This window comes from Equus przewalskii, chromosome 12 (genome assembly GCF_037783145.1).
Source record: "Equus przewalskii isolate Varuska chromosome 12, EquPr2, whole genome shotgun sequence".
NCBI lineage: Eukaryota > Metazoa > Chordata > Mammalia > Perissodactyla > Equidae > Equus > Equus przewalskii.
In genome coordinates, this window is record NC_091842.1 from 39,454,837 (window position 1) to 39,478,442 (window position 23,606).

Sequence of the window (23,606 nt, forward strand, 5' to 3'; positions counted from 1 at the left end):
AGGAAAAACAAGATTCAGAAGAGATGATCCTTTTGGGGACTGTTTTATTATTCTTTACCTATTTGAGTAAGTACTGCTAAGTCTGTGATACAGAACCAGAAAAGATCTAAACCAAAGGAAGGGGAAGAGAACCAACACTGCCAGAGCAACTGTTACGGTGGGGAAACCTGACACCCTTTCTCTCTGTAATCACCCCAGCAGCCCTAGGAAAGGAGGCTCCCAGAAGTGACACAACTGCCTGAAAATAGGCCTGACTGGCCCCCCAAACTCATGCTCCTCGCACTGCCCCTCACTGCCTCTGAAGAAAACTGAATGACACAACGAAACGCCCATCAAGTGTGCCTACATGGGATGTTGACACAGGAACAGAGGCATCAACTATGGGACAGTATAGGCCTCTTGCTCTTCAAAGAATAAAGCATGAATTTTATCATTTTTCTGCCCTGCACAATTCCAGCCCTGAAAGATGTTAAACGGTGGGACTGATTAGGGTGGGAAAAGAAAGAAGGAAATACTAGTCAATTCCTAGACGACAAAAAAAACACTAATACTTCAGTTAGGTTGCAAAATGTGGCCCTGATTACTGTCAAATGAGAGAATGGGAGAGGAAATTGGTTTTTAAAATTCTGCTGTTGTTCTAAACATTAAAAAGAAAGCACTGCATTTCATGTATGAGATATTTTGAGGGAGCAGGTATCAGAAGCACAGAGAGTAAGTATGAGTGTAAGAGAAAAAGAGGGTAAGTACTTCTTGAAGGAAGGAACAACATGCATCCCAAGGCATGTTCTTTGGTACTTTCTCTGAACCCAGTAGTGGCCCAAGATGACAGTACAAAATGGTAAGTTTATTTTCACTGGCTCTTTACTGTTCTTCCCAGGAACGCAATGTTTAAAACGTCCTGAACTCCAAGCTCTTTTCATTGCCCTCAAAACATGCCTGTCCTGTACCCTATTCCTCCACGGCCTGCATCTGCCATCTAGCAATGGTGGCAACAGGTTCCTCATCAAGACAAATGTGCCCATACGAATGCATTAGTTACTCGTAGCCAGCCCTCCTGGACAAGAGAATAGCTTCACCTAATTCAAACGACCAGGTTTGTAAGAAGACTAGCGTAACCTTTATACCAAAAGCTGTCAAGGACAGTGTGAGAAAGGGAGATTGTAGACCAATTTCACCATGAACACAGATTGCAAATGACTAGTCTTGGTTTAAGTAGAAATATCCCTAGGGGACAAGGGCAATTCAAAAGTGCTAACAACTTAGTCCAACTTCCTTTGCTCTGAATTCCATATTTATCAACTCACGCTAGGATCTGAAATACTCTTTCCTAAATGGCCTTAAACACTGGGATGAGAGGAACTTGTAAAATAGCTGGTCAGGTTCTGGATCATATATATGTCCCACAATAATTAATTAACTGCAATTTCTCTTTATAAATCAGTCTCCAATAAGCTACTTTGGGTGATTCCATTTACCAGGGCTTGAAATCTTTAAGTGAACTGACCAAGTAAATTTTTAGATTGGTACTCAAGACGAGTTACATAATTTGTGGGACCCAGCACAAAATAAAATGCACTTAAAATCTATTAAGAATTTCAAGATGATGACAGCAGAGCATTAAAGCAAGCACAGGCTTTTCTAAGTTTGGAGTCTTACGCAACCATACAGGTCACGGGTCAGCCCTGTCTGTGTCCTAATTCACCAAACCCTGATGATAACCTAACATCAAAGATTTGACAATCCTGGAGTCCAGGCTACATGACCAGCAAAACAAAAGAATTACATAAGTAATCCTCAGACTGATCGGGGGGAAAAATATTCACTGATTTTTTTTTTTTCACAATGATGTTTACAAACTGGGATGTCAGCAAGCACAAAATGACACACCAGAAGGGATGGTGTGTACAGAACGGACTAAGACTTACTTCAAACCTCTCTTGCTCCATCCTATGATGGTCTTCAAGTTGTTGTTCCAGATAAGCCAGATTTCGAAACTTCTCTAGATAAGCGTCATACTGCTTTTGCAGCTCTTCCTCAGTCTTCTCGTATTCATCCATAAAGGCTGGCCTAGAAGAACCAAATGAAATCAAAAGTGAAAGATTAATCAATATACAGTAGTTTGAAACTGGTATTCAGACTTCCAGATTCCATCATTGTTTTCTTTGGAAAGCCTTTTTTTTTTTTTTAACGATTTTATTTTTTTCCTTTTTCTCCCCAAAGCCCTCTGGTACATAGTTGTATATTCTTCGTTGTGGGTCCTTCTAGTTGTGGCATGTGGGACGCTGCCTCAGCGTGGTTTGATGAGCAGTGCCATGTCCATGCCCAGGATTCGAACCAACAAAACACCGGGCAGCCTGCTGCGGAGCGTGCGAACTTAACCACTCGGCCACGGGGCTAGCCCCATGGAAAGCCTTTAATTGGAAAAAGTTCTCCATTCTCGTAAATGCTTAAAGCTAATTTCCCACTTTCTCTTCCCTACCACCAAAATAAACATACTTTTTTTTCTGCTGAGGAAGAGTCACCCCGAGCTAACATCTGTTGCCAATCTTCCTCTTTGTGCCTGACAAAGATTTGCCCCTGAGCTAACACCTGTGCCAATCTTCCTCTATTTTGTATGTGGGTTGCTGCCACAGCATGGCCATTACCGAGTGTGTAGGTCCGTGCCTGGGAACCAAACCTGGGCTGCTGAAGTAGAGTACGCTAAACTTAACCACTAGGCCATGGGGCTGGCCCCAATACTTTTTTTTTTTTTTAATCAAAAAGTAAGATGTGGGGGCTGGCCCCATGGCCGAGTGGTTAGGTTTGCGCACTCCACAGCAGGCGACCCAGTGTTTCGTCAGTTCGAATCCTGGGCTCGGACATGGCACTGCTTATCCAGCCATGCTGAGGCAGTATCCCACATGCCACAATTAGAAGGACCCACAACTAAGAATATACAACTATGTACTGGGGGGCTTTGGGGAGAAAAAGGAAAAAATAAAATCTTAAAAAAAAAAAAAAGTAAGATGTGCTCTTTGTAAAAAACTTGAAATAATCCTGAAATTATGAAGAATAAAGTAAAAAGTACTCAGGATGACATCACCAGGTATAAGCACTTAATATTTGACATACATCCTTCCAGACTTTTCTATGCATAGATCCATATAAGAATGCATTTTTTAACACACGTTAAGTATATTACCTTAAATGAAGCTCTGTAGTCTTTTTTTCTCACTCAATATGCCATAGATTTCAATAAAGAGTTAAAAAATAATCATAAACCATAGATGTTTCTCAAAATCACTAAGCTAAGTATAGGCATTATCTTAGTTGGGTTTAATAGCCTACTCTCTGGATGTACCAAATTTAATCAGTCCCCTAAAAAGGGAAACATAAGCTGCTACAAATTAAAGCTAAGTTTTTAAACGATATAAAATTTAAAAACAAAACCATAACCATAAAAATCTGTTTCAACTGGTTTGCTGAATTTATTTTTCTCTTATTATTGTCTTAAAGGGAAAATTCTGCTCTTTTAAAAATATAAACAGATACACTAAAAAATAATTTATAATGTTTTGGACTAGAACAAAGTGCAGAAATATTTCTATTAAAAGAATATGAGGCTTAACAAAAATGAATTTGTGCTTGAAAGGCAGAATTTTGTAATGAGACATCTATCTGGGGGCCTTGATTCCAGAGGTGGAAGAGATGTGGTCTTGCCCTTGGCTGGGAGGGAAGCCTTTGATGTTCCCTGGGTTACTGTCTGCTGTCCCCAGGTGCTGCCTTCCCCCAGACCAGGACAGTAGGTAGAGTGTGGGCCAGGCACCAGTATCTCAAAAGAACAAGACACGTTCAGAGCAGGCGCAGCAGCTGGACAGAGGAAGGAGTAAAGAGAGAAAAATAAAGAGAGAATGAAAACAGGCACAGAGTAGTGGCAAGGGAGAAAGAACAACAAAGAAACAGAGCAAGGGCAGGAGGGTACAGAGAGAGAGAGCAAGAGCAAAGAGAGAGCAAGCAAGCTCCAAGAAAACATGAGGCACACACTTGAAAGGCTCTAATGAAGTAGAAGGCATTCTGCGCCACTATTATCCATCCACGTTCCCTGGAAAAGGTATTTCACTGAGGAAAAGTGAGAAGAAAGATGACTTACTGGTGTGGAATTATAAAAGTCTAAAATCTACTCCAATCAAGAAATGGGAGTATGTTTCTGCTTCCACCTAATTTATGGCAAGGCACAGCTCTTAGGAGACCAAGCCTTGTGGAAGTTTCACCATCTGGATTTACTTACTTTGCCTTGCGTTCCAAGAAGCTATAAAAGCTTGAAGGAAGGTTCAAGAATTAAGCAGTTTTTCCAGACATAGTGAAAGCAGTAAAGAAAATGAGTTTAGCAGTGTGCTTGTTAGAACAAGCAAGACACGTACATTCTGAGGTAGAGATATCCTTATGCAAGGCTTTTTCCATGGCTTGAAGGGTTAGTATCACTGACAATATATTCTCTCAGTCTATTTTAACTTTCAAAGACAGCTTTCTACTCATTCTTCAGGTGTTCATATCTACCTGACACTCTGCAGTGTCTGGAGTCGCTTCCGATTTCTTTCCAGTTCTAATTTCCTCTTTTCAATTTTAGCTTCTAAATTAGCTTCGTCAGAGGCCACATTATTGAGCAGGTCTTTAGTCTTCTGAACCTGTGCCTACATGTAACAGGAAATGAAATGAATGAGACAAGGTGCCACTAAGGACCTCCAACCCAACTCTTGGAAGAAAAGAATTTCTCAACCCTTCAGGCACAGCAAATTCACGCTAAACAGAAACAAAAATAAGCAAACAGACCAGAGCCATCACTCATTTAATCAACTATTTCCAGGGGTACCGTCACAAAGGCTCAGAAAAAGTTATTACCCTTCTCTTGTTTTTCATGAGAAGAGGGCGTTTCTGCCCAGGAAAGCAAATGAAGATGGAAAGAACAATGTCCAGAGCAGAGGGGAGAGATGCCCAAGACCTCTTGTCCAGCTTGCTTGTTTAGACTGGTCACATGTCACTCTGAATTGTTAGCCTGCCTTTATTTACATCATTTAGGATACTTCCCTTGTTACAAATATCTGACTTATAGAACATATGCATACACAAGTATGGCTTTATTTAGTAGAGGACAAAAAGAAACATTAGCAGGTCCCAGCCCTAAGCCACTCCCCGCTGGGATTGAGACAGAAGGTTCCTCTCTTCCCTCTCCCTGGCAACTGAACCTCAACTACAGACTAAAATTAACAGAGAAACCACTCTATTTGTGAAGTCAGCAAGAAAGCGGCTCCCTCAGTGGCTCCAGGCGTGAACCAGACTTTGGGAGGGGGTTCCGGCAGCAGTGAGACAGAGGCCCTTGGGCAAGAGGGGGCTGAGTAAGAAAGTAAAGGAGGCGAGAAATCACTGACAAAACCGCAGGCCTCCCTATCCTTTTGTAAGAGCAGGTTCGTTTGAAGTAGGAGTAGTCAGACACTGTGTCTTCACACTCATGTTGTCTGGGAAGCTGGCCAGGTCAGGGCCTGTGGCTCAGAGCTGCAATCTGCCACATGAGGAATAACATCTAGAATGCAACCGAGTGTGGAACTGTCCCCCATCCCCCCAGCCAAGTTTGGACTCTCCAACTCTGCTTTAAGCTCCTGATGCCAAGATGGGGTTCTCCCCTCCAGTACTCTGCACATGTGTAGCACCCCACAAAGGTTTACTGACTGTTTACCAGGTCTCTGAAACACTATGGGGTCCACAAAGAAATCACTGAAGGAGCCCAGACACTCCCCATGACTCTCAGAGACAGCGTGTATTTGGAAGCAACTACTTTCATTGACAATGAATTTACGGTTTAATTTTTTCTGTCTAAGTACACTAACCATTTCCAAGATGCTTTCATGAAGTTAATCATATCACTAACCACCCATTTGCTGCAAGTGCTTTAAAAACCCCAGCAGAGGTGTGAGCTCACTCTAACAGGAAGAAAAGGTAGGTCTCCTTTCTGAACAAACAGCCCAAGTTGATGACAACTATTTCTCTGAATCAAAGCCAGATTGAAACCTAGTGAATTTATCTGACCACAAAAATAAAAACAATTTTTTAAAAAGTATCTGTTCCTCAAATAAAAAGGATCAATGTGATAAACACAAACAATCTTCCCTAGCTTTCTAAAATAAATGGCCTATATTTCATAATCCCTTTTAAGTATCCATGTTGTTTTTAGAATTATCAAATATCAGGCATATTTTCCAACAATGAAAAGATATCTTAAAAGATATTCACCAAAAAACAAACTGGGTCCTCATTTGGCTGTTCTTTTGTTTTTTTTTTTTTAAAGATTGGCACCTGGGCTAACAACTGTTGCCAATCTTTTTTTTTTTTTCCTGCTTTATCTCCCCAAACTCCCCCCCACCCCCCGTACACAGTTGTATATCTTAGTTGCAGGTCCTTCTAGTTGTGGGATGTGGGATGCCACCTCAACATAGCCTGACGAGCGGTGCCATGTCGGCGCCCAGGATCTGAACCCTGGGCCACCGCAGCAGAGCACGTGAACTTAACCACTCGGCCACGGAGCCGGCCCCTCTTTTTTTAATATATACAGAGTGCTAAAGGCATATTCATACCATGTTAACTTGATTCAGCCAGAATATTGACAAGTACAATCATTCAAAAACTTTTTTTAATTTAGAAACAATCACAAACTCACAAACAGCAGAAGTATATACAAAGCAGTTTTTCTGGACCTCGATGAGAGTGAGTTGCTAACCTGATGTCCCGTCACCTCTAAGTACTTTGGTGTGTATTTCCTACGAATAAGGACTTTCTCCTACACAACCACAACACAATCATCACAGCAGGAAGGGACACTGATGCACTAGCACCATCTAATCCTCACACTCATTCAGGTTTCCCCACTTGTCCCTGGGAAGTCCTTCACAGCAGACAGGAGTCACCCTGGTGTTCAAGTGTCATAGCTCCTCAGCCTTTCCTGGACTTGCATGACCTTTTCACTGTTGAAGAGTACAGGCCATGGGACCAGCCCAGTGGTGCAGCAGTTAAGTTCGCACGTTCTGCTTCTCAGCAGCCCGGGGTTTGCCGGTTCGGATCCCGGGTGCGGGGAGGGCACCGCTTGGCACCCATGCTGTGGTAGGCATCCCACATATAAAGTAGAGGAAGATGGACATGGATGTTAGCTCAGGGCCAGTCTTCCTCAGCAAAAAGAGAGGAGGATTGGCAGCAGATGTTAGCTCAGGGCTAATCTTCCTCAAAAAAAAAGAGTACAGGCCAGGTCATTTATAGAATGCCCCTCAATTTGCCTTTAGCTCATTAGCTGTAGGTTATGCACCTTAGCAGCAACAGCACAGACATGACTGCATCCCATCAGGTGTGCATGATTTTGATTTATTCCATTACTGATGATGTTCACTTTGATCACCTGATTAAGGGGGTGTCTGCCAGGCTTCTCATGTTAAGTTATTCTTTTCTTATTTGTAATGAATAAGCATCCTGTGCAAGAGCTACTTGGAAAATAAATATTCTGTGGGGGAGCTAGAGCCTGTGAAAAATCTGCTGTTCATCAGCTTTCAATATTATCATTTGTTTTTTATATCAGTGATAACTCATGGTCTCCCATTTCATTCAAGGGTCTATAATCCATTGCCATAATTTATTTATTTTGATGCTTAAACTGTCCCTGGTTTGGCCAGGGGAAGCCCACTCAAGTTGGCTTCTGTGCCCTTTGACAGATCCCTTTCATTCTTTGAGTACTGCCTTGCTTTCTGGCACAAGAAGATCTTGTACTTTCCTGTGCCAGCTCTGGAATCAGCCATTTCTCCACAAGAACCGAGGATCATTTTAGTGGAGAATGACATTTAGAAGCCAAGATCTGGGTGCTAGGTGTGCTCAGAGCTAAGAAATGTATGGATGTGTATGTGGGTGTGCATGTGTGGGTGCCTGTGCATAAATATGACATATTTATGTACACAGACATACATACCCTACATGTACATAAACACATATCATAATTCATTCCTCATCCATCTGTCTATCTATCTGTCTATCTAGAAAACCATGCATTTAACCAACACTTCCAAATTCAGGGTTCATTCTGATTTTCTCCCTTTATATATTTGTACCTCCCTTCTCCAACAGTGAGAAACTTGGCTTCCGTTATTTTTAATATATCTACGTATTTAATCAATCTGCCTGTATGTAACTAATCTCCCACCTCGGCTGCCTTGCCCTTCTCACTGGGTGAGGCTCTGGCTCCCTGTGCTCAGTTGCCCAGAGAGTATTACCATTTTATGACAAGGGTATTATAAAAACCTATCAATCTTAGAATTTTAAAGATTTTATTTTTTCTTCTTCTCCCCAAAGCCCCCTGATACATAGTTGTATATATTTTTAGTTGTGGGTCCTTCTAGTTGTGGCCTGTGGAATGCCACCTCAGCATGGCTTGATGAGCGGTGCTAGGTCTGTGCCCAGGATCTGAACCAGAGAAATCCTGGGCTGCTGGAGCAGGGTGCACGAACTTAACCACTCGGCCACGGGGCTGGCCCTCAATCTTAGAATTTTACATAACTCTCAGCAAATTCTTGTTTTATGCCTATTCCTAATTTACACAAGGCATCCCTGCCTGTGTTTACTGAACAAAATGAATCACTAATAATAAATGAATACCTGTTATGTGCCAGAGACTATGTATGACATGTACGGTCATAGTGAATGCTCATAAGGAGCCTATGAGGTGGGCATGCCATTCTCTCCATTTTACAGATGAGGAAAGTGAAGAACAGAGAGGTTAAGTAATTTGCCTAAGATCACACAGTGGGATTCAAACCCAAGCAGTCTAAGTCTAGAGTCCCCCTCACTATCTGCCTTCTAAACGAATGCTTTAGATGAGATGAGCAAATAACTGGTCGTGGGTGAGTAGTAAAGGACGATGATCATGCTATTTATATAGCGCTGTTTAAAATTAAGAAAACCTGAAAATCACTTAAATGCCCAGCAGTGAGGAATTGGTTAAATAGTGTGAAGAGTTCATAAAACAGAGCATTATTTACCAAAATTTTTGAAAAATTTAAGAGAATTATTAAAATTGATAAATTTTTAATAATATGAGAAATTGTTCTTATTTATAACAAAGAGAAAAACAATAGTAGTGAGTAACCTAGGTATTCTAGAATGTCCCCTCAATTTTTCATTTCCCCACTTACATATGCCTTCTCTGTTACTAGGCTTAGCTTGCTCTGTCCTATGGAGGCATGAAATCAATAGTTCTGAGTCCCAGGCACAAAAATATTAAATGAAAGCAAAGTAACCTTACCAAAATATCTTTTATTGCAATTCTCATCACTTTTTCAGTCTCATTTATTTCCAGAGGTCTGGCAATTGCTTCTGTTCTCAGTTCCTATAAGAGACAATGAAACAAAATTACAAATGTTTTCAAAAGTGGAATTCTCAGAACCAATACTCAGATCTAAATATGGCTTATGGATTGGTTCTCAAAAGTTTCATTACAACGTGGATCTCTGATGCAAAATACTTCTGCCATCACCTCCTCCAAATGTCCTCCGTAATCTCACTGCCAACCTGGCCTCTCTCCAGTGAAAAACAGTGCCCTGTTTTTCAGCTACAGGCCCCATGTCCCCCTAATGCTACTGAATTGAATTTGCCATCTATCAAAATTGAATTTACCATCTATCATCTTTTCTCCCAAATTTGCTTCTTTAAATGCATTCTGTTCATGTGACCCCCAAACCAAGTGCAGCTCAACATGCTGTCTGAAGCCCCCTGCCAGCCTCTCCAATCTTTCTTGTGACTAAGTCTAAGCTGCCCATCATTGACAGCTGCAACCTATGAGAAGTCACCTTGGCCCTGCCCCTAGCATTAACCATCAACCAATCAAGGAGGCATGTGTGCCTATCATATCAATAGTGGAAACATCTGAGACATGGGATTTTAACGTGGATGCAGTTATGAGGTTCCTGGAGCACTTTAGCAAACTCTGCCTTGTGCTTCCTTTATTCCATGGTACACCTTATCTCCCCCACTGGTGGAAAACTATCGAGGGCAGGGACTATGACTTACTCAAGGACACAGAGCACAGTGCCTTCCCTGTGATTGGTGTTGGTCCTTAATGAATGTTTGTTAAGTGTATGAAAAAAAAATACTGGATAGGGGCTCTTCCTCAGATAAAGACTGTACACAGAATTTGAGTACTATATTCATGGTCTCATGGCTTCCATGGCAACAGTTCAGCCATTAACTGTTTCATCAAGTCATTACAGGACAGTGCTAAGAAAGGCCCCAGTGGAATCCTGGTGAAGTCTCACAATGAAGCCACAGCTCCACCAGCAGTAGCAAGTGACTAGCTCTTGTCTCTGGGTCTGTTAGGAACATGTGTAAACATGTGCACTACTGCAGTATAAACGGAAAACATGGAAAGCCTGGAGCTACCTGCTTATTTATCTAAATTAGCTATTAGACATTACTGGCAGTTTTGTTCTGCCAACTACCAGGTGGCAACCAGCAGTTCAGTATAGCAAGAGCAGAGATAATGACCTGGCACCCAAGTCCCCCACTTCCAGTTTACTCGTAAGGCAGAAATGAAAAGTGAGAGGAAAAAAACCATGACACTAGCAGCAATGCCAGAACATGGGCAAGGCAGTAACAGAGTGGTTATGGCTGACATACTTGATGGGAATGCAATGAATTAGATGCATTTAATCTAAAAACATTAGATGTGAGCATGTATGCTTCAAATGCCATAAATCCTTACAGGTAAGAATTAAACAATACTCCGTTTCTTCTTCTTTTTTTTAAAGATTGGCACCTCAGCTAACAACTGTTGACAATCTTCTTTTTTTTTCCCTTCTTCTCCCCAAAACTCCCCAGTACATAGTTATATATTCTAGTTGCAGGCCCTTCTGGTTGTGCTATGTGGGATGCCACCTCAGCATGGCTTGACGAGCAGTGCCATGTCTGCGCCTGGCATCCGAACCGGCGAAACCCTGGGCTGCGGAAGCAGAGCGCACAAACTCAACCACTCGGCCATGGCGCCAGCCCCCCATTTCTTCTTAAACCAGTGGGTCCCAAGCTCTGCTGCACATTGGAATCACCTGGAGATCTTTAAAAACCAGGTGGCTGGCTCTCACCCCCAGACATTCTGATTCACTGGAACTGGGGACAGCCTAGACATCAGGTGAGACTTAAAAGCTCTACAGAAGTTCTCTGGCAGTTTGAGGAACCACACTCTTCAACAGCTCCTGGAACACAGCGGATGGAGTGAGCTCCTTGACTGGTACTGGCCAGCAGAAGGACTGCAAATAAATTTCAAATGTAACATCAACTTCAACTGATTGTGACTGCCTAGATTATTGGTTCCCAAACTCCACTATATGTTAGACTCACCTGGGAGACTTTTAAAACTCAGAATGCCCAGGTCACATTCCATACCAATGACATCAGAATGGAAACCAGGCATCAGCAGTTTTTAAAGATCCCAAGTGATTTCACTGGGCAGCTGAGGCCAAATTCACTGGGAAAAAGCATCATGATCAACAAAGTCTCCCTAAGGCACAAGTTGGAAAGTTTCAGCAACATGCCACATATTTGCCATTCCTGAACTAGAAGCCAAAGTATTAAAAACAGACCAGTGCCCACCAAAAGCAGGAACAGCAGCTGACACTGTGGATGATTTTCCCACATGTTATTTCTTTAATCAGGTGCAGTTTAATAAAATCAGAACAAGGAAAAAACAGAATTAGAAAAGAAAACCTTGAAAATCTGCTTAGCTGAGTAAGTAATTAAGTTATCTGAACACTGCTTACCCTCAACTCTACCTCCTTGCCCAGCAAATCATACAGAGATGCTCCTTTAGAGGTGATTTCAGAAGCAAGCTGCCTAGCTGCTTTCAAATCTGCAATCTGGAAGGAAAATATCAAAAACAGAAAGCTCAGTGAACAGTTTTTAATCGGCATTCAGAAACAACCAGTCTGTTAACATCAATTCCCACCTCTGGTTGGGATGCCTGACTACAGAACACATTTTCCTGAAGACACATATTGACATCCTATGGAAGAGAACTGCCAGGACATCAGTTTAGGAAACACTGACCTAAGTACAAAGTAGACCAATTCCAGGATACCTGGGTGTCTCTGAAAACCCAAATATCAAGTCAAATGTAATCTGCAACCAGGAGGGGTAGGAGGGTGAAAGCTGATGTGCTTGCTATTTGGACTAGGTCACAACAGGGGACCCTGACAGTAGCGGGGTGACCACAGGAGGGGCACCCTGAAGGACACATTTCCTACTGCAGAATCCTGATGGCCTATGTTTAACCCTCCCCGCCCCTCATTCTCTGCCTTTAGACTGCACTTCGCAGGCCTGCTGTGAGGCTCCAGTGAGTTGGCCTGCCTGAGGGCCTTACAGCAGTACTGGCTCCCACAAGGGTGGCAGCTATTGCTATGAAGAGGAGGATGAGGATTTAACATCTAGCCCCATGCACAAGCTCCTTTCTCAGGATTTGCATGTCATACCTTCTTCCTTGAAGATGCTAAATTTTCCGAAGAGCCCAAACAAACATTTCCCTGCTCTGCTCACTCTCCCTTCTCCCGAAACAACTAATTCTCTCTCTCCTTTACTTTCAAACCACCAGCAACAATTCTTCCTCTTCATTCACAGCTGATGACTTTATTTCCATTTCCTTAGTCCTCCAGGATTCCACTCCCACTAGCTCTAGCTTCTCCTACCTTACTAGCAGTAAATTTCCAGTTTTCTTTGCAGCAGTCTCATCATCTTGCCCACTTCTCAGCACTGGCGTGTACGAGAGTTCAGTTCCCTGACCTCTTTTCTTTTCACACACCCTCCTAAGCTTGGAGCTTTAATACCATCTATGAACTGAGGCTCAATATCTCCACTCAGACAGCTCATGGACATCACAAATTAAACATGCTCCAAACTAAACTTCTAAAATCTTTCCTGCCAAACCTGCTCCTTCGAAACTCTTTTCCATTTCAGTAAATGGCAACTTCACCCTTGTAGGTACACAGACCAAAACCTTTAGAGCTATGATCTCTGATACAGTATCCACTAGCCACATGTGGCCACTTTCAATGTTAAATTATTTAAAATTAAATAAAATTTAAAACTCAGTTCTCCTTGTGCTAGCCACACGTGGCTGGTGGTTACTGTACAGTGTGGCATAGATACAGAACACGTCCATCATCACAGAAAGTTCTGCTAGACAGCACTGCTTTAAGATCTTCCTGGTATTACCTGTTTTCTCTCAACCCACATCCAATCCCATAAGATCTACCTTTATAATATGTTCTAACCTCTGGCCACTTCCTTCCACTGAGGAATCTGGCTCCTGGTTAAAACCTATGTGTAATTTTTCAGGCCTGACCACAGGCCATTACAAAGGCTTCACCTGGCAGGCCTTGCGGGGGAAGCTGCTCCCACCTGCACACCAGACTTGGGGCACACCAGCGCACCGCAGTCTCTGAAGGGAGTTGCAGTCAAGGCCTCAGTTGCACTCCAGATCTCTGGTTGGTCATGTTCTCATAAATATCTGCATTCTTAGCCCCAGGACTTCCATTCCTAGATCTCTATCATCTGAGGCCTTGGGCCAGGGTCCTCTTCACACCTCTGCTGAGGCCTCCTTGGGGGTGGGGGGTGCACAACACACAGGGATGGGGACTTGAGGACAATTTGCCTCACTGACTCAGTACCCACTACTTTTCCACTCCTAGGCCTCCCCCTACATCTGTGTGCATAAAACTGCTGGAGCCTTTCATTCAGGGTTCCCTCAACAGTGAGACAATGCCTACAACCGGACCTTTGACAGGTGGGCCATTCCACAGGGCATGAAACAGGGGAGTCAGTGCTCCCTCTGGTTTTAGCTTCTTGCTTATACCATCACAGTAAGCGGTTAAAGACTTAGCTTTCTTTTTTGGCTTATTGTTTTAATCAAGTTCTCTGACATCAGGCAGCCCTCAGCTCCCTCTCCCCTAGCTTGGCTGAGCTCCTGATATCTACCTCTCCCACAACCACTCTGCTCAAAGTCACCATCATCTCTTGCTTTCTAACAGGTCTCTCTGCTTCCACCCTTGCCTCCCACTTAAGTCTGATCTCAACCCAGCAGCCAGAGGGATCCTTTCAACATTAAGTTTCAAATCATGTACTTCTCTGTTCAAAACTCAATGATTTTCCACCTCAGAGTAAACATCAAAGTCTTAAACGTGGCTTTCCAGGCACTACGGGGTCTGTCATGGCCTTTCCTCCTGGTTCTTGTCACATGGCCTCCTTGCAATTCCTCAAACACACAAAGCACACTTTCATCAGAAGACACTTTTTCCCCTCCACTGCATGGTTCCCCCTTCCCTCCTTCAGATCTCTGCTGAAAACCTCATCCAGCCCTTGAGGCTGTCCTACCTCCCTATTTAAGATACCTCTCCCAGCCCCTTCCCTGCCTTACTGTTCTCCACACATTTATCACATCTGACCTGCCATTCCTTCTGCTTTGTGGTCCCAGCTGAGCAGCAGGAACAGAGAATTTCTGTCCTTGTTGTTCATGCCTATATCCCCAGTGCCTGAACAGTGCCTGGAAGATAGCCAGCACTCTACCATGTTCCATTTTAGGGTTTGAGAAATAAATATTCGGTCCCTTACTACAAGCCTTTCGTTGTCCTTACCTTTGAGCCAAGATCGAACTTGAATTTGCTGATATCTTCCTCTCCTATTTTAGAGCCCTCCATCCCTTGAGTCTTCATAGCATTATAAAGGACAGAGGTGATCTTCAACAGTTCCTTCACCGCATACCCATCTGCTTGATAAAGCTTCTTAGTGTTGAGTTTTATATGTGCCTTGGTGGCCTATTTTCAGACAAAAAAAAAGTTTAAGGGCCTTTCTGTATAAAATCTAACCATAGATTTTTTTTCCATATAAAATGTAAAATGTAGGTAATTTGAAAATGTCTCTACCAACAATTAGGATATAACCTGATCATACTAAGAGTCACACTTTCAAGTGACTCAGATTGTGAGTGGGTGTGTAAACTGATACAATCTTGATGGAGAGCAATTTGGTAAACAACAACAACAAAATTACAAATGATCTTTTGACCTAGAAATTCCAATCCTAAGAACTTATCCTAGGGATATTCTCACCAACAAAACAATATCTCTATGTTATTCGTTACAGCAAAGTTTCAAAGAGCAAAAGTTACAAACAACCTAAATGCTTATCTATATAAATTACGTAAATTAAGGTATATCCATGCATGCAATACTACTCAAGTGTATGAAAGAATGAGGACACTCTGTACGCATTTGGAAAGTTCTCCAAAATGTACTGTTAAGTGAAGAAAGCAAGATTCTAAACAGGTGTATAGGATGTCACCATCTGTGTAAAAGGAAGGAGAAAAAGCATATTTTACTTGTTTATATATGCATAAAGAAACTCGGGAAGATATTAAAAATAGTAATTACTGGAAATGGAACTGGGCCAATGACATATAGGACAGAAAATTATTTTACTCCATGTCGTTTCATGATTTAAAAAAAATTTCTGAACCATGAAATATATTACCTATTCAAAAATAAATAAATAAAATTCTTAACAAATAACTAATTAAAAACAAAAAAATTTGTTGGTGAAATGGCTTCACAGAAACCTGGTAATGGAATAGTTTAGAAACTTGAAAGTAGCCCTAACTAGGACTCATCTTTTTCTAATGTATTTAATTTTACAATTCCATCAAATAACCATGAACTAACCATGAACTGGGCAATTGCCTTAATGAAGAAAACTCGATCTTGTTCAGTCTCAACATCAGAAGGGATGTCAGTCTGAGGTTCATACCTATCAGAGAGAGAGAGAGAGAGAAGACACAATTAAGCAGGAAGACCACGAAGAAGAAAGTGGACAACTGAGAGGAAGTGGATCTGTAACAGGAAGCTGAGTCCCCAGCTAACCTAGTAAGGTTAAGAAAGACTTCAAAAGCAACACAAAATTCCAAACACCTGAGAGAGCAAATCCTCACCTAAGAATAAGTTTAACTGATTTCAAAAATCAAGGGGCTTGCCCCATGGTGCAGTGGTTAAATTCAGCACACTCCACTTCAGCAGCCCCAGTTTGAGGGTTTGGATTCTGGCATGGACCTATGCCACTCATCAGCCATTCTGTGGCAATGACCCACATACAAAGTAGAAGAAGAGTGGCACAGATGTTAGCTCAGAGCTAATCTTCCACAGCAAAAAAAATAAAATAAAAATAAAAAGTGGGTGCTCAGCTTACAAAATTAAGTCTATCTCAGACCTCAAAGTTGAATTAAAATAATCAGCACTATTACTCTGGCTGACAGCCCTTGACCCAGGGCTAACTAGTTAGCTTAGAGAAGCAGCAGAGTTGTTGGAATTACTTTCTTCAAGCTACTGATGATCCACCAGGGGTCAGCAGACTGCAGCCCTTGGCCTCTTTCTGTACAGCCTGCAAGCTAAGGTTGTTCACCTTTTTAAAGGGTTTAAAAAACACAAGGTAGGCCCGGCCCCGTGGTGCAGCAGTTAAGTTCGCACGTTCTGCTTCTCAGCGGCCAGGGGTTTGCCGGTTTGGATCCCGGGTGCAGACATGGCACCGCTTGGCAAAAAGCCATGGTGTGGTAGGCGTCCCACATATAAAGTAGAGGAAGACGGGCATGGATGTTAGCTCAGGGCCAGTCTTCCTCAGCAAAAAGAGGACTGGCAGTAGTTAGCTCAGGGCTAGTCTTCCTCAAAACAAACAAAAAAACAAAAACACAAGGTAGAATATACAACAGAGATCTTAGGTAACCTTGAATGCCTAAAATATTTACTTATTTCCTTAACAAAAAGGTTTGCGAACCCTGAATCATATTAGATTTTTCACATAAAATGAAATCTAAATTATTTCTAATCCAGTGTACTCATTGGAGTGTGTAGGGAGGTCCCTGTAACTCCTTGATGAAGGCAAGGGGGTGAAGAGGAGCTTGGACCAGTGCCCCAGTGTCCACTTCCTACTGAGAAATAGTCTCCTTTTACCACTGCCTGGTATGTTCCCTTCTCCCACAGCGTTCTTTAAACCCGACTGATTTTTAACAGGTTACAACTGAGTCTGTCAAACTCAAATTTTATCGAACAATTCCTTTTGCTTCACAACAGTATTCTGTTTCTTGGTGGCTAATGAATAAAATCCAGCATTCATTCTTAGATCTCAATAAAGTGCAGCTCTAACCTTTTCACAAGCCAGAGAAGCACTTCAGATACAAGTCCAAAATTTGGTGTGCGGAAATTTTCCATGGAAATATGTCGAGGGTATCCCAAGGCTCTCATCATCTCTGTAAAGTCTGTCCAATGGAAAATGCAATCCAGTCAGTTCCTTGGCAAACGGCAATGACTTATTAACTTACATACTTTCTTTGCTTCCCCTTCTTATTCTCAACCTATTCCCAACAGTTTTAGGGACTATTTATCAACTCTCTAAGAGGAAAGAAAAAAGGAGATAAAAGTTAAAACACCTAATCTGCTTCCTGAAAAACAGTTCAGTTTAATAGGAGAAGAAGTGGAAGTTGTACGTTAAAATAAGGCTTAGGGATTGGCTGTGAATTTAATTTCTTTGATATCTCATTTCTCTCGAATATCTTCTACTAACTATTCAAAAGAAGAAACATCTGGCCTTATAAAATGTCATAAAGAAAAACATTTTTAAATAACTGTTATTTCTGGGGGTGACGGTGGTAGAGTGAAGTTCATGTTTATGAGTTTTTTCTGAGTTTTTTTAAATGAGCATACAGGATCTTATAATACAAATTTTAAAGATTAGTTGCATTGTATTTAGAGAAATCTTCACGAGTATGATTGGCCTATAGAGCAATATTTACATTTATTACAAAACAGGTTAAGAAACAGTAACACTAGTATTTGTTGATAACGGAGGTTGCAGTCACTAAACTTTAAGCAGGTCCTGGAAATGAACACAACAAACATGTTCTGAGTTTCCACGTTGTGCCAAGATCTATATTCAGTGTGCTTCTGACTACATAACGTCTGTCCTCACTCTTCTCGAAGGTGGATATTCAAAATGTCCCAGTGAGATTTGCAAATAAATTTCCTGGGCACTGGAGATTAGGCTGTTTCACTATATAATTGAAGAGAAAGTATGAGCAGAGGAAAGAGCAACGGCACAGAGGCCTCTGTCACTGTTTTTGGGAAATTTGAATAGAGGGAGGGAGAATAAAGCAGCAGCCTTCCCATCAGTCAAGCAAGGCCTAAATACTTCTTCTTGCTAAGTAGTAGTCAAGTTCTGTTAATTCTGCAGTACTAGTATCAAAGTGGAGACAATTTGAGATTCTTCCTATAAATTGCACAGTTGTACGGAACGCATTTAAGGTCAAAATGTTCAGAAATCCCCTTTTTGTGCATTCTTCCCAACACAGCTCCATTCAACGTCCCTTAGCAGAGTGCTGGCCTCTCTAAACTACAAGAGAGGAGAAACTTGTCACTACAACATACAGTCACTAAGAACCTTCAAATTCCAGAGGGCATAATTCACACTACGGTGCTACAGTTGCATAAGAAAATATGATGCCTTTATGCCTCTTCCTGTATATACATGGTATAAAAAGAGCAATTCATAACTGAAAGGAATAATCTTTAATGGTGACATTTCAGGCACCAGCAATTCAGTTAGAAAATTGGCGGGGCCGGCCCGGTGGCGCAGCAGTTAAGTTCACACGTTCTGCTTCTCGGTGGCCTGGGGTTCGCTGATCCCGGGTGCGGACATGGCACCGCTTGGCATGCCATGCTGTGGTAGGCGTCCCACATATAAAGTAGAGGAAGATGGACACGGATGTTAGCTCAGGGCCAGGCTTCCTCAGCAAAAAAGAGGAGGACTGGCAGTAGTTAGCTCAGGGCTCGTCTTCCTCAAAAAAAAAAAAAAAAAGTTCTCAGGGGCTGGCCCCATGGCCAAGTGGTTAAGTTTGCGCACTCCACTGCAGGCGGCCCAGTGTTTCGTTGGTTCAAATCCTGGGCGTGGACATGGCACTGCCCATCAAACCACGGTGAGGCAGCGTCCCACATGCCACAACTAGAAGGACCCACAACAAAGAATATACAACTATGTACCGGGGGGGCTTTGGGGAGAAAAAGGAAAAAAATAAAATGTTTAAAAAAAAGAAAAGAAAAGAAAATTGGCCTTATTTAGGCCCCTTAGATCACACCAACTTGGCAATCACCTACTACACCTATGCAGGTGGAGCCAGTGAACTGAACTGCTTCACATCCAGAAAATGATAGTGTATAAAAGGCAAGAGATTTTTGATTCACAAAGTCCTATGTTTTGATCCTTGGTTCCACCTAGTTCTAGCCGTGTGACCTAAAGCAAGCTACTCTACCTCTCCGTGACCCGAAGTATTCCATCCAGGAATTATACCACCTAATTTACTGTTACAGCGAGGACTAAGATAAGATACTGAATGTAAAATGGCTGGTGTGTAACATGTGACCCCACGTACTAGTAAGTAATTCTCTTATCCCCATTCTTCCACTTCCCACCCTCCTATCAAAGGCCTCCAGGTTCCCTTCTCACCAGCCCCTTTGGAAAGAACGCAGCCTTCGGAGGTTAGATGACTTGAACTCAAACTCCAGCGCCAGCTCCTACCACCTGTGTCCCTGGACCCGCACCTGTGTCACTGACCTCTCCGTGCCCGTTTCCTCGTCTCTAAACACAGGCGCACAGAGTTGTTGAGAGGAGTAAAGGAAACGATGCACACACACAACAGTAACTACTTGGCAGATCGCATAAGCTCAAACAATGCTAGCCGCAATTACTATGATTCACCAGCCGCTCCTCGGTTTTGTTGTTCGCTTCCCTGAGCTCTAAGCTAACCCAACTCAAATACGGCCTCTACGTTTCTCAATAAGGTCGCCACAGCCCCACGTGGCTATATAAACCTATTAAAATCAGATAAAACGATAACTTGGGTTGCTCAGCCGCCCCAGCCATATGTGGCCGGTGGCAGATACAGAACTTCCCACCGTCACAAACAGGGCGACGAGGCCCGGCGGGGCGCTCAGCCCGGGGACGGCCGCGGGCCGGGGGTGCCCCGGAGGCGCAGAGGCCGGAGAGGGGACTCTTGAGGCGCGCGCCTAGGCGGAGGCACGGACAGGGGACCCGGCGGCCCGGAGCCCCGAGTCTCGGGAGGACCGTAGGTCACAGGGAACAGGGCTGCCTTACTGCGGAGGTCGCGGAAAGACATTTTGCTCGGGTCCCCAGCAGCGCCGACTCTTCAAGGCTCGCCCCTCAGCACTCACGGGTTTCTATGGCAACGCACCGAGCCCTGGACGGCGTGCTGCGGGGGCCAAACAGGATGAGGTGCGAAACGACAGGGCTGCGTACGCATGCGTACAAGAAGGACGGCAGGCAGGGGGCGTCCCGGGGATCCGAGGGAGCCGGCGTGAGGTCCCGGTGCCTGCCACGAGCTGCGAGCCGTGCGGCGTGGGGGCCCGTTTCACACACTTTGCAGACAGACCTTTGGCGCCGGCTGACACGTTCTGAGTGCCTACTATGTGCCAGACACTGTGCTAGGCGCTCTACATACTGCTTCTCATTTCCTCCTCCACTCTAGAAAGAATGTACGATAATGTCACGAAGCCGGTCTCCCTCCTGGGCGCGGTGCCCAGCACGCTTCTCCCTGGCATGTGTAAACTGGCCGCGCCCGCGTCAGAAGCGTCCGCGGCGTGAAGGCCCGAGGCCCCTGGCTGCGGAGAGGAGGCCCTAGCCGTCCGTGAGGCGGCGGGACGCAGCGCGGCCAGGCCCCGGGCAAGCGGTGCCCGCTCAGGCTTCACGACAGGCCGGAAATCGGCCCGGGCCCGCGGGCCCCGGTGGTTGTCCTGGCAACCGTGGCCTCTTCCGGCCGGCAAGTGTTCGTTCTCCTAGTTGAGGGAGCGGGTGGTATCGCGGCCAGGACCGCGGCCGATATGTGACCAGGTCAGCTGGAGGCTCACCTGGGAGCCCGCCCTACTAGGCTGCCATGGTGGGGGACAGGCGACAAAGAAGGGCTGGGGACGTGAAGTGAGCTGAGCCGGGAAGGCTGAGCGAAGAGGAGGGACTGCTAACCGGTGGGACGCCCTCCGCGCCTGCATTCGTGTTGGCGAAGTAACGGACACGTAAATGCACGGACCTTAAAGCGAGTCCCAAAATAGGTCCACACATACATGGTTAGTACCGCAAAGGCGACGAAGCGCTTCATGGAGGGAAAAATAGTCTTTCAACGAATGGTCTTGGAACAATTGGAAATCCATATGCAAATCAATGAACTACCACCCTTACTTAACTGTAAAACCTAAAAACGATAACTTTTCTAGAAGAAAACTTAGGGGAAAAGCTTTGTGACTGAGTTAAGCAAAATTCTTAGAGATACCAAAAGCGTGATCCTTAAAAAAATGTTTTTCAAGGAATTGGACTTCAGCAAAATTTAAAATTGCTCTTCAAGACACTTGTAAGAAAATGAAAAGATAATCCACAGTCTAGAAGAAAATATTCACAAAACACATCTGATAACTTGTATCCAGAATACATAAGGAACTCCCAAAACTCAATAATAAGAAAACATTGCAGTTAGAAAGTAGACTAATTTCAACAGAATCTTCACAAAAGAAGATATATGGGAAATAAGCAAATGAAAAGGTGCTCAAGATTATTAGTCATTAGGGAAACATATATTAAACTACAATGAGATATCACTAGGCAGTTATTAGAATGGTACAAACAACAAAAACCCTGACCGTGCCAAGGGCTTAGAAGGCTGTGGAGCAACTTGAACTCTCATACATTATTGGTGAGAATGTAAGAGTACGGCTGCTTTAGAAAACAGTTGGTAGTTTCTTATAAACACAGTTAACATATGGCTCAAAAATCCCACTCTTAAGTATTTGCCCAAGAGAAACAGAAACTTATGTTCACACAAAAACCTGTACACAAATGTTTTTGTTTTTTTTTTTTGAGAAAGACTAGCCCTGAGCTAACATCCATGCCCATCTTCCTCTACTTTATGTGTGGGACGCCTACCACAGCATGGCCTTCTGAGCAGTGCCCTGTCCGCACCCGGGATCCAAACCGGCCAACCCCGGGCTGCGGAAGCAGAACGTCTGCACTTATCTGCTGTGCCACCAGGCCGGCCCTATACATGAATGTTGATAGCAGCTTTATTCATAATCGTCCCAAACTGGAAACCACTCAACTGGTCCTCAACTTATGAATGAATAAACAAAGTGTGGTACATCCATAATATGGATTACAATAAAAAAAGAAACAAACTCCTGATATACACAAGGGCAACAAGAATCTCCAGCGCCTTATGCTAAGTGGAAGAAGCCAGCCTCAAAAGGCTACATACTGTATGACTCCATTTATATGACAATCTGGATAAGACAAAAATATGGAGACAGAAAACAAATCAGTGGTTGCCAGGAGGAGCTGGGTGCAAAAGAATTTTGGGGGTGGCGGAACTGCCCCATATCTTGATTGTAGTGGCAATAACATGACAGTAGGTATTCGTCAAAACTCATAGAACTGTGCCCTAAAAAGGGTGAATTTTACCATATCTAAACTTGTATCTCAATAAACATGACTAAAAACAAAAAAAGCCTTCAAAAAAACCTACCCAATGGCTTTCCATTGCAGTTCGAATAAAACTCAAACTCCTTAGCTGCACCTCCTCTGTTCTCCTCACTCCCTTCCCTCCTTCTATCCTGGCCTTCTTTCCCTTAAACATGCCCATCATCCTCCTGCCTTCAGGTCTTTGCACATGCAGTTCCCTCCGCCTGGAACGTTCTCCCAACTTCAGATCTTTGTGAAGAGGCCACTTGGACCACCTACACCAAAGCAGAGCCTTCCCAGCCCTTCCCTGTCACAAAGCAGAGCCTTCCCATCCCTTCCCTGTTTTATTTCCTTCCCAGTATGATCTGGAAACGTCTCGTTTGCTTATCTTCTGCCTCTCTGGTCTGGACATGAAAGCAGACACCTGTTTTGTCCTACTCTGGACTCTCCCCAAGTCTACAATAGTATTTGGTGATACGCAGGCTCTCAGAATGTATTTGTTAAATACCTGACTGATTGAATGAATGAATGAATGAGTGAGTGACTGAGAGTACATCACCTTACTCCAGTGAAGTGAATGGTCTTTGAGGAAGGGCCCTGTCATCTGTTTCTTGTCCCCCGCCCTCCCTCCATGCTCTGTGCTGGTTGGGATACCCAGGTCTGGGCTGGCTCTGGGCCAGGTACTTGTGGCTCCTGACTCGTGCTCACGATAGGCCACTGGAAGCCCACCAGTTCTGCTTTAAGTTAGGGCAAACTGGTGTGCACACGCTCCCGGTGCTGTTCCTAAAGCAAAGCAATCAGCTGTGTGACCTTGGGCAAGTTACTTAACCTCTTGGCGACACAGATCCTTCAATGTTAAAATGGAGGTAATAATGCCTGATAGGGTTACTTCGAGGATTAAATGAGATGTGGTAGGTGTTTTAGGGGCAGACTGCACTCAGTCTCCACTATAGTTGGCAGAGCATAGAGGGAATACTGAGAAGGGAGCCAAAGCTTCCTCCCTTGGTTTT

The 23,606-nt window shown here is 43.6% G+C and overlaps 1 protein-coding gene across 13 annotated transcripts in view; it reads right to left on the minus strand.

Annotated features, from left to right (window-relative positions):
- The window catches only part of CLUAP1 (clusterin associated protein 1), a 33,516-nt gene extending 12,647 nt beyond the window's left edge, over nucleotides 1–20,869 (minus strand). For 2 of the 13 annotated variants that reach the window (XM_008523391.2, XM_008523390.2), the window contains exons 1-8: nucleotides 20,233–20,841; nucleotides 17,233–17,344; nucleotides 15,762–15,846; nucleotides 14,679–14,858; nucleotides 11,814–11,909; nucleotides 9,308–9,391; nucleotides 4,537–4,670; nucleotides 1,926–2,067 (exon numbers count right to left, since the gene is read on the minus strand). In XM_008523391.2, coding sequence (XP_008521613.1) covers nucleotides 1,926–2,067; nucleotides 4,537–4,670; nucleotides 9,308–9,391; nucleotides 11,814–11,909; nucleotides 14,679–14,858; nucleotides 15,762–15,846; nucleotides 17,233–17,344; nucleotides 20,233–20,254 — 855 coding nt within the window. In that variant the 5' untranslated portion in view covers nucleotides 20,255–20,841. Of the gene's footprint in view, nucleotides 1–1,925; nucleotides 2,068–4,536; nucleotides 4,671–9,307; nucleotides 9,392–11,813; nucleotides 11,910–14,678; nucleotides 14,859–15,761; nucleotides 15,847–17,232; nucleotides 17,345–19,584 lie in introns of all 13 variants that reach the window. The other 11 variants (XM_070568623.1, XM_008523387.2, XM_008523392.2 and 8 more) reach the window with 10 other exon arrangements.
- Nucleotides 20,870–23,606: the final 2,737 nt, after the last annotated feature.